Source organism: Mesoplodon mirus (genome assembly GCF_964341445.2).
Source record: "Mesoplodon mirus genome assembly, chromosome: 4".
NCBI lineage: Eukaryota > Metazoa > Chordata > Mammalia > Artiodactyla > Ziphiidae > Mesoplodon > Mesoplodon mirus.
The window spans coordinates 147,935,998-147,946,944 of NC_138979.1; the positions used below are offsets into that span (position 1 = coordinate 147,935,998).

The 10,947-nt window shown below is 46.3% G+C and overlaps 1 protein-coding gene across 2 annotated transcripts; it reads right to left on the bottom strand.

The window, feature by feature from the left end:
• Positions 1-1,056: 1,056 nt before the first annotated feature.
• On the bottom strand, positions 1,057-9,800 carry SIX4 (SIX homeobox 4). 2 transcript variants are annotated; one of them, XM_082617427.1, is made up of 4 exons: positions 9,725-9,800; positions 8,662-9,515; positions 5,274-5,962; positions 1,057-1,862 (listed from the first exon to the last, which is right to left on the bottom strand). In XM_082617427.1, the coding sequence occupies exons 1-4, from the start codon at positions 9,725-9,727 to the stop codon at positions 1,066-1,068; spliced, it is 2,343 nt and encodes a 780-aa protein (XP_082473553.1). In that variant the 5' UTR covers positions 9,728-9,800; the 3' UTR covers positions 1,057-1,065. The 2 variants fall into 2 exon arrangements, with proteins under 2 accessions (XP_082473553.1, XP_082473552.1); XM_082617426.1 differs by lacking the exon at positions 9,725-9,800 and having other exon boundaries at positions 8,662-9,614.
• Positions 9,801-10,947: the final 1,147 nt, after the last annotated feature.

Genomic DNA, 10,947 nt, shown 5'->3' on the forward strand with positions numbered 1-10,947 from the left:
TGGATAGTAGAAAGGAGTCATCAGTGCTTCTGTTGAAACTTCTGTACCTTAGTAAGAATAATAAAAAGGCCACAAGGTAAAAAGGCACATAGAATTCTGTAGAAAATATATTTAAATGAATCAGAGTTGCTAAATAAAGAACAAGGATGTGAAAAAAAGTACCAAAATTCCAATGCTGGGAGTCAGATTTCTTGTTTCAGTGTTATTAATATTGAACTTAATAGACTCCTGATAAAAATCATTACTTTTAAAATCCTACAAAAAGTAAAACTTTGTTGGAAATAACTGTTCACTTCCTGTTCAAACAATAAAAATAAATTAAACAGTACGAAAACATTTTTCTTTTCAGTTCATAGTGTCTGAAGTATAAGAGAAACATATACAGCATAAATAAAATTCACTGTAATTACCCAAATTCTTGCTTATAGGACTAATATATTTACACTCATACTGAAGTTTGTTTCAGAGTTTTTAGTGGAGTTGCAAACTTTCTCAGCCACAGTGAACTATTAGCAATCACATTTGGAAACGTATAGAGACAAGCCAAGACTTTCACAAAAATGCTGAAAAACAGAAATGCATATATTCAAAAATATACCCTTAGAATAGTGTAGAGTACCTTTTATGCTTCTTAACCTTACCAATGCCCGTGGAGTAAAAGTAAACAAAAAGAATTGTATTGTTTCTAACGCTCTGTAGTGATATTTAATTTTCTACCTTAAGTGTATACATTTTTAATTTAGAAAACTATTTATCAAGTTCCATTTGATCTTAGAATTATGTTAAGTCAACCAAATGATACACTTTGACTTCTTGATATATTTCATCTTGCTCCTCTGTCTCCATCTATTTAAAAGAGAACACATGTGAACAAAAAGTCTGCAATAATGCAGTTCTACTCCTGCATATTTAACTGTGATCTTCATGCAGATCAATCCAAAGTCTCTTGAATGCATTTACTTGCAAAACTAATGTTTCCCTTCAAATGGGAAAATCCTTTATGTCCTCAGGTCTTCATGAAAAGATTTGCCTGCTGATGCCAGGAAAAAAAAAAAGAAATTAAGTTTACAAGTCTTGCATCTCTTCATCCAATTGGACAGTCTGGAGCTTGGCAAGCTCTTTTTTGTCTGTTTCCAGGTCTTCACAGACAGTCTCAACCATGCCCTCTAGGACATACTTGGATTTGGAGTCCAGCATCATTAAGTTGCTTGTTGCTTTGCTCTCAGAATTTGTTAAGAAATTCTCTTTTATGTTAGCTACTGATTGCATAACCAAATGATGTTCTCTGACAAAATCCTGGTGTACTGTAGGGGAGGGGTGACTCACCTGGGCTTCAGCTGTGGGAACTATTTCCCCAAGGGCAGCCTGGGTCATGGGTACTGATAATAGATCTTGACCAGTAATAAGGGAGCAGTTCTGAAGAGTTGCATAGTTTGTGTTGCTGACAGATGTCACAGTAGATTTGCTTGCCACAGGTGCAGACATTGGCTGGCTATCAGCAATGTCAGGGTTTAGCTCAGTGGGGTTTAGTAGGGTAGGGGGAGTCAGGGAAAAATTGTGAGGTGGGGATACATTAACTAAGGAGGAGGACAGTGGGTGGAGGCCACTTCCCGAGATACTTTCAGAAGACAGGTTTGCATTTACTTGTGCATTCTGATTGACAGGCATCAACTGAGAAAACACCAGGCTCCTCTCCACGCCCTCCTGTTTAACAGATCCTATAGTCTGGCCTGAATTAGGAACAGTGTATACCACTGCACTGGGAGCAAGAGAGCTCAAGAAAACCTTTCCTTGCTGGACTGTGGCAGACTCACTTGTAAATGTGCTCCCATCTGAAGTGCTTGAATTAACTGAAATATTACCTAAAAAAAAAAAAGTACAGGTTATCATTGATGGGGCTGATAAGGAAAGAAAAAAGTTACTTTTTTACACACATGATTTTTCTCAGGTTCCGCAGAATCACCCTGAGCACTTAAAACTACAGATTTCAAGGCTCCGCTCCTGAGAATCTATCTGACTCAGTAAATCCCAGAACAGGTATATTTTTAACTCCTTGAGTAATTCTGGTGATGAAGCGGGAACGAGAACTACTGGCTTAGAAATCACATGTGAAAAAAATTTTTTTTGTTTCCAAGTTCTAATTTCAGTCAAGTTTCTGGTTCAGTATTACTGAGACTTGATATCTCTCAACTAGTTGATAGTTATTGCTCGCTCTGCCAGTTAGAACTAGAAAACACAAATGTGAAAGAGAATGCCTTTGTTCAGGGCAAGCTCAGTAACTGACATAAAATATAAACGGAAATGCAGAAAATACCACATAAATGAGTTACCCTGGGGCTTACAGTTAACCATATAAACCTGTACAGACAAGTTGCAAAGTTTCACCAAACTAACCATAATGTCAAGTCAACAAAACATTCAAGTTTTTTTTTTTTTTCCTTTTGTAGTGCTAGTTCTGAATTTTCAGTGTTGTAGTGACAGGAAGAATTAATGATAATAATGAAATGTGCTTTTTAAAATACCGATTAACATAAAGAGCTAGAGCTAATGCTTCTGTAAAAGGTTTGTATCTTTTGAGACTCTCATTATAATGTTCTACAGAGACCAGAAGTAGAAAAAGAAATATAAGTAGAAAGCTGAGTTGTTCAAATCAGCTAACTCAGACAATGCAGATGAATTAGACCCCCTTCCCCCCAACTCACACCATCAAATAAAACCCTTTTCTTTCTGAGTCTTTTCCTAGGCACAGCGAAATAATGGCAATTATCTTGGCATTAAAGGAAAGATGGACATGGGGGAGTTTTGTGACCGAATAATTCAAGAAGGATGTTTACCCTCATCTTGAATTAGATGTTCAGTAAACTCTTCATTATTTTGAGAAAACAGCCTAAGGTTAAAGGTAATTCACCTAAAACATTTCCCTCCTTGAATTAATAGAATAACTGTGATTATGTTGTCCCCTATATTGATAAATGTATGTCACAGGGCTGTTTATATGTCTTCCAAACATTTTTAAGCACCTTAAATGCAAAGGAATGGCTTTAAACAAACAAAAATTGAAAACACTTTATTTGAACTTAAGAAAAATATTTCTTCATGTGTTTGAGCTCTTCTCTAACGTAAATCTTTGTTCCAGGTTAAACAAACTAAAAAGGCTTTAAAATTCTTGTTGACTACTAAACTGTAGCAAAAGACATCTGAAATAGATGGTTACTTTGTTGTGTGTATGCGTTTGTGAAATTGTTTGCCAGTGTATTTGTGAACAAAATGATTCATTATTTTTTGATAGGGCTATATATAATATAATAGGTGTGACATTTTCCCAAACTGCTATGGAATATAAATAATATAATATTTCTAAATGTGTAGATATTATAAAATACATAGATGAAGGGGGAAAAGCAGATGTGATCTAAAACTTGATATTTAAGTATAGCTGCAATTGAATTATAAATTGAACAATCATTTCAAAATCAGTTAAAAAAATCCAGTTGAGAAATGATATAGGTACAAAGTATAATTTTATAATGATGCTTAAAAAAACCCCTTATTTACTCAGATTATAAAGTGAGCAAAAGATGTAGAGATTCTGCTTTTCTATATAAATTTCGACTATAGAAAGATAATCTACCTTGTCTAGCCATTTTTAAGAAAGGCTTGGTATCTGTTTTGAGAAAGGCTGAATCCCCAAATGCTTTACTGAGAACTGCAATACACAGTTACTCTAAGGGAACGTTGTTTCCTGGGCCATCTGGTTAAACTTATGTCTTCAACTCACCCAGACAGGTCTAAGGATTGACAGCTCTGTCATTTGATCTTAGCTACTTTAACTGAAAATGCTGCTCTTATTCATATTAAATGTCCCATTTTAAGAATTAGCTATTAGTTTGTAATAATTTCTATGGTAGCACTTTTATAGTTTATGTGCGAGAAGTACTCCTGCTTTTCTCCTCCCCCAATGTACATACCATGCTTTTTGCTCAAATTTGTTGTCTTTAAAATGTTACCTACTATTTGGAAATTTCCTAAAGAGAGAAAAAGGGTTAGATCCACATTAAAGTATTGTAAACTAAGCATTTTGGCTTTCCCTGTGGTTTTCCTATTTTTGCCCTGTGTTGGATAGTGACTAAGCTTAATCCTTTCCATAGCCTGGAACAATGAAGAAATAAATAGCATGCTGCAGGACTGTTGTGTGTTACTATACTACCATTTTACCTAAAGAGAAACAAATGAACAGAATGGAATTTACTGCACAACAATTCTTCCATTAATGCCTCAAACAAACTGAAGTAGACCATAGTCGTGGAAACAAGAGTTGTGTATAAATTGAGGTTTTTTTTTTTTTTTTTTGGATAAAACCATTTTACAGGAAGCTGATCTTTAAGGCAAACAGTTACTTATTTTGTTTTGGTAAAAATTTGGACTTTCAGATTTGCTTCCAGGAAGGCAAATATGCACTAACATCTCCCACTCCTGAATTCAAGCATTTCTGCAACCTCCACTGCCATTCTAACCATTCCTGTTTCTGGAGAGAAACAAAGACACAGAGCCATCCAGATTTGCTTAAAGTCATTGAAGAGCTGGCATATCAGCCTCAGGTTTCCCAAATTTCAGATCAGTGCTTCCTTTAGCAGATGCCTTAGTAAAGCCACCAACATATAAAATAAGGCTTACAGTTACCTCCATAAATAAAGCCACACATTTAGGGGGCAAGTATACATGCATAGCAACAGACAATCACATACTCCTCTGTTTTCCCTTTAGGTCTGTTAGTCTTACTTATAGGAGGAACATGAATCAAACGCAAATGATCCAGTCTCTTTAGCTCGCTCTTCTAAAACTCCTTTTGGTCAAATAAATAATGCTTAGGTGAAGTCTACACATTCTTACCAACTGCTTGACCTATTTTGTGTTCTAGCAATATTATTAATTTTTAATCTTAAAATGTCAAGCAGTGGGTTATTTTGTAAGTATCGATTGACTTAGCATATTTCTATAATTGTAGAACTGGCAGGATTTGCTGTGAACTGTATTTTTCCATTCAGTTGTTGGGAAAATAAGAACCCACCCCCATGATGCCAGGGAACAAAGCAAGCTGGATATTACATGGACGCTGTGAAGAAAGAGGAACAAATCAAGGCTATTCTGCAGCTGTGGCAGCCAGTAAGTTACCTGAACAGTAACAGCAATCTATAGCTCTCACCAAATGCGTCATTTACAGCAGCTGGCTAAAACATTCACTGGTGCATTACGGAACCAAACCAGACTTTTACCTTGTGAAGCTGCCACTGAAACAGGAGGCAGCTGCAGTGGAGAGAATCCAATGCTCCCATTAAGGAACTGACTGCTTGCTCCGGAATTGGGGATCTGGACGATGCCATACTGGTTGATTTGCACTGGTGTGGTAAAAGTCACTACAGAACCTCCATCCTGGGAAGCCACTGTTTGAATACCTTCTCTTTTCACCTCAGTGCTGGGTATCAGCCCTGGGAATGACACAGGAGCACTGGGGCTGTAGGAGGTGGTGGCTGCTGAGTTAGCTGAAGAACTCTGGAGAACTTTGAATTCCTTCACATCCTGGGAGGCAGACCCCAGTATGTCAGTCATGGATATACCATTGCTCACAATGTTTGATGCCATTTTTGGTGGGTTCAGTGACACTGTCTGTGTATTTCCCACACTTAATCCATTAAGGATAACTCCATTGGGTCCCTGAATGAAAGAATTACCATTAATGAAGACAGGTGAAGTACTGGCAGGTACCAAACTTCCATTCAACAAAACTCCAGAAGAGCTTAATGATATTTTAGCATTTCCAATTTGTTGCATATACACTGGCTCCATGTGACTGGAAAGGCTGAGGTTGGTGACACCATCGGATGAACTGGAGAGTGGATGAGGAGACAAATCTTCATGACCCTTGCTGGATTCATCTTCAGTGCTAGGATTGCCATCCGACTCACTGTACAGAGGAGGAAATCAAGACATTCAGAAAGTCATGGGAATGACAATCTACATAGTGCCAACTGTTTGGAAAACCAGCCTCTAATCCCATTAAAGGTAGTGTTTAAGGAAAGCACAGCAGGAAGTCTTCTAGTCTTGTTTTAGCTATGAGGCCTTTCAGCAGATTCTGACCAGGGCATCTGAGAAGAGGAACTCTCGTGTCTCAATAACCTTTACTAATAATAAGTTCAGAGAAAGTCCAGAGGTCTAAAAGATATAAATTCAGGTAATAGGATTTACAGGAGAATTGTCTACATGTTTTTATAGCATTGAAGTTATTTATTACTGTTAAATATGCTGCTACCTATACCACAGGAAAAAAACTCATTAAAGGGGTGGTCAGTCATTTCTGTTTAGGAACTCTTTCCTTTCCCCTCAAACCAATTCTGATTAGTGTGATTTTGGAGGTAAATGAAACTGTCAAAGGAGCAGGAGGTGGGAAGTACTCAGCTTTGTCTGCCAGCTAGTTAACAAGAGATCATTTTCTCACCTGCTCCCAAACTTCTACTCCACCAGACTGACAACTGTCTCATTCAACAAAGTGGCTGTCTTGTTGTAGGAAAGGCACTTTTAACCCAAGAACTGTTAGGTGCAGTCGCCTTTGAATCCAAAGAAAGCCATAGGGGCCTATTTAACAAACACCGTCCAGTGCCCTGGTGAGGTGGGAGGGAAAGGGTGTGGGTCACTAAGTGGCCTTGTACCTATCAGACCCCTTCCCCAGCACCCTCAGTCCTTCTGTTCTGTTCCAAACAATACTGGGTTCCTCAGCTCTCCGATTTGGGGGTAAATACCAAATCTGGGGAGGGGTAGTGGTGGGTGTTTCCCATTTGGTCTGAGGCTGGGCCGAGGGAGAAAGGATGGTAGGACAGAGGCAGTTGGGAGCGCGGCGGGACTTGGCCCGGTAGAAGATCCGACATCTCTGCAGTGCCCCGAGGCCGGTTCGCTTTCTTGCCGAGGGGAGGGGATTACCCCGGCTTTGGACTGCGGGGCCAGGGGCGCAGAAGGCGCTTTGATTTACGAGCTGAGGCTGAGCCCGTCGCCGTCTGCGAGGGTGACTCACCGGGGATGCGGGTGGGAGGTAGATCCGGAAAGGGGCCTCAACCAGGCAACTGGGCTGGGAGCGTGTGTGTGTGTTGTGGGGGCGAAGCAGGCTGAGTGTGGCTGCGGAGACGCGGGGAACGCGCCCGGCCAGGGAGTGGAGGCTCCAGGGCAGCTGGCCGGCGCGCCGCGCCCGCTCCCCAACCCCCTACCCCCTGCCCATCGGATTCCGTCGCCGACAGGATCCGCCGCCTCAAGCAGGCACAGGGACAGGTGGCGTGGAGTTACCAAGGCGCCTCCTCTGGGTCGCCCCCGCAAGTCTGCGGAGGGGTGCACGCAGGTCGCAGTGCGCGTTTTGTTTTGGTTACCGCGAGGCCGGGTTAGGGCACGGAGCCTCCCTCCTGCCTTGGGCGAGAAACGGGCAGGATCGGCCCGCGGCGGGCTCTGGAACGCGCCGAGTGATCACCTTCTCCCCGCCGGGCCGGGCTCCCCGGCTCCCAGATTCCTCCCCTGAGCAGAACCTTCGAGCTGCTTTTGGATTCTTTCTCTCCTTTCCCCGCGGGGCTGGCGACACCATCCCTTTCGGCGACCTTCTCTTTACTTTGTCCAACAATACACACAGACCAGGTGTCTGACTCAGGAGGACGTATAAAAGAGGAGGAAAACCCGGTATTTTCTACCGGTTGGGAAAAAATACCTGGCAGTCAAAAAGTTCAAACCCGCCAGGGTGGGCGCTCAAAGAGGTGCGGAGTGGATAGCGCCCCCCAGTCCTTCCCTGCTGTCCGCCTGGTGCCAGCCTGCCCCCAGCCCCAATCACCACACCAGGAGGGAGCCCCGCAGGGTTCGGGGGCCGGGGAAGCCGCCCTCTAGCCCCACCACCCCGGCGGCGCTGAAATTCGATCCGAAGGAGTTCAGAATCAGGTTTCAAAACACCGCAGAGCCGAGCCGCACCAACACCCCACAGTTGCCGCGGCCGCGAAGGAAACCACAGCGGGCAGGGTGAATGATTAACTCTGTCATATAAAACCTCGACGTCCCCAGACCCCCTTCTGCGCTTCCAGACCCCACCAACTTTCTTCTCCCTCCGGAGCGGCCACGGCCACCTCCAGCGCCTGCCTAGGGCAGCCGAACCCTGAGGGTCCGGGAGCGCGTGCGCGCGCCGGGCCGGCGTGACCCCGTGGAGGTGCAGACCCCGGCGGGCGCTGGCAACCTCCGTGGGCATCGGGCGGCAGCGAGAACTGCCTTTCCGGCGTCTACACACGATCCTTCGCCCGGCCAGAACCGGGGAGAGATTGGCAACTTCAAAGCCAGAGGGATGGGGGTGGGAAACCGGGCAGCAGTGACCAGCCGAGGTGGGGGCGGGGACTGAGACCTAGGCGGGCGACCAGAAACTTCTGGGGGGAGGTGGGGGGAGGGTAAGGAGCAAGGTTCCCCCGCCCCTCGCCGCCGCCGCCCCCCCCTCCCCCAGCCGGGGAGAGAGGTGGGGGGCGGGGAGAGGTGGGCAGCCGGACCAGGCTAGTGGGGAAGGTAAGCGCCATGTTTGCGAGCACTTGGAGGAAAAGAAAGCTGGGAAGGGGGTTGGGGAGAGGAAGGGGGAGGAGAAGGAAAGTTGGCGCTCACCTTTTGGACTGGGTCTCAGAGGGGTTCCGATCGCGCTGCCGGCGGTTCTTGAACCAGTTGCTGACCTGGGTGAGGGAGAGGCCGGTGATCTTGGCCAGGTGCCGCTTCTCGGCGGGCGAAGGGTAGCGATTCTGCTTGTAGAGCTCCTTGAGCGCGTTGCGCGACTTCTCCTTGAAACAATACACCGTCTCCTCGCCGTCCCAGATGGTGCGGGGCAGGGGAAATTTCCTGCGCAGCCGGTACTTGTCCACGGCGCCCAGCGGCCGGCCGCGGGCTCGCTCGGCCTCGGTGTAGCGCGCCTTGTACCAGAGCTGCTGCAGCAGCGGGTGGTTGGCCGACTCGAAGCTGTGGCTCTCGAGGATGCTGTAGAGCTCAGGGTAGATGCCCTGGTGGAAGGCCACCAGCGCCCGCGCCTTCAGCAGGCTCTCGTTGCCACGTAGCAGGTCGCTCTGGGGCAGGGACCACAGGAACCGGGCCAGGCGGTCCAGGTTGCCCCCCTGCTGCAGCGCCTCGCACACGCAGGCGACATGGTCGGGCGAGAAGGCCAGTGGGGTCTGCGCGGCGGCGGCGGCGGCGGCGGCGGCCGCGGCGTGGTGGTGCCTGCCCAGAAGTTCCGAGTGGAGTTGTACCTGATCCGCCGCCGCTCCGGCCGCCGCCGCTGCAGCCACTGCCCCTTCCTCTCCGCTCACCCTGGCGGCGGTGGTCGCGGCGTCCCCCGGCTCCAGGGGGAAAGGGGCTGGAGCCGGGGGGCTCAGCCCCGCCGCCGCGCCCCCCGCCACTTCTCGGGGCGCCTCCTGCCCTTCCGAGGCGCTTTCCATCCCATTCTCCTGCTTGATGTCCGCCGCACTTGCAATCTGCCCGGTGGGGGAGGAAGAGGACATTTTTTTTTTGTTTATTTTCCTCCCTCCCTCACTCCCTCGCACTCTTTTCCTCTTTCTTTTCCCCTCTCTTACTCCTCCTTCTTCGTGTCCCTCCCCCCTCCCCCCCTCCGGAAAGCCCACTCCCTCCCTCCCGGTTTCGGCTGGATCTGGCCGATCAGGTTTCCCCCCGGCCACGCAGTCACCATTAAGATAGCTGCTAGAGCAAAGTAGTGTAAAAGGATAGCTGCTTTCTGCCGTTCCCCCAACGTGACTCCTCCGGTTGCTGCATACTATATGGCACTGGCGGCCCGGCCGGCCCGGCCGCGCCACCTCATTGGCTATTTCACATTCAGAGGGAGGAGGAGACACCGTTTCTATCCCTGTCGATCACCCGCCTCCCACTCCACCCCTTGCTGTTCCCTCTCCCCCTGACCCCCAGGCACCTATACCTGAAGGGAAACACCGACATTCTTTTCAGGCCCTGCTCCTGGGCGGGAACATGCCTAATGTGGCCTGAAAACTGGACAACAGACTCTTTCAAAGAGAGTCTCTACGATTCCAGTGGGAACATTAATTATGTGGCCTTAAGGTCCGGATGCGAAACTCTTAACAAAGAGACCACCCTCAGCATCTAGATGACAAAATTTCAGAGGACAATTCAGAAGCCTCCCTGGTGTCTCTCTACTGGCCTTCACCCCCTTTTCAGATGTCTTCATTAAGGATTTTTATTCAAAAGGGTCAAGAATAAAATGGCACTAGGGAATGCTCTAAGGGGGAAGCACTCACAGTAAATTAAAATTCCAAAGGCGGGGGGAATGCTTGAAAACGGTATAAATAGCCCACTGAGAACACAAAAACAAGAAGCCTTCAAAAAAATGTGTTTAACCTTAAGTCACTTGGCGGGCTGGCAACCCAACTGAGTTGAACGTGTTACAACTGAACGTACAGAATGTTTTACCATAGGTTTATCCTGGGTCGGTAGGGTGGAAGAGATCTAACTTTTAGATTATAATAACAGCATGGAAATTTCAGCCTCTATATGAACATTTTAAATATAAGTGTATGAACAGTTTTTTGGAGATGATATTCCTGGTAGAAACCACCTCTGTGTGCAGGTGTCTTGGAGGAGATCATTGCGGGATCAGCAGCCATTTCCACAGCATAAACAGATGGGAGACTGCCCTTTGGCTTGAGGTGAAGTGCCCGTGGGGGTGGAGTCTGCTGCTTTCTGCAGCTGTGTCTCTTTCCTTCATGGTTTGCATGAGGTCTTCACTCAAAAAAAGATGAACCTATCTCTGCTTCTCTGATGACTGTGGGTCAGTTGGGTCTACCTGCTGGTACTCTTTCTCAAAAATCCAACATTTTAATGACATCATCCTAACCTTTACTTCTGGGTGGCTTTGTGTTGTTTCTGCTCCCCAATTAC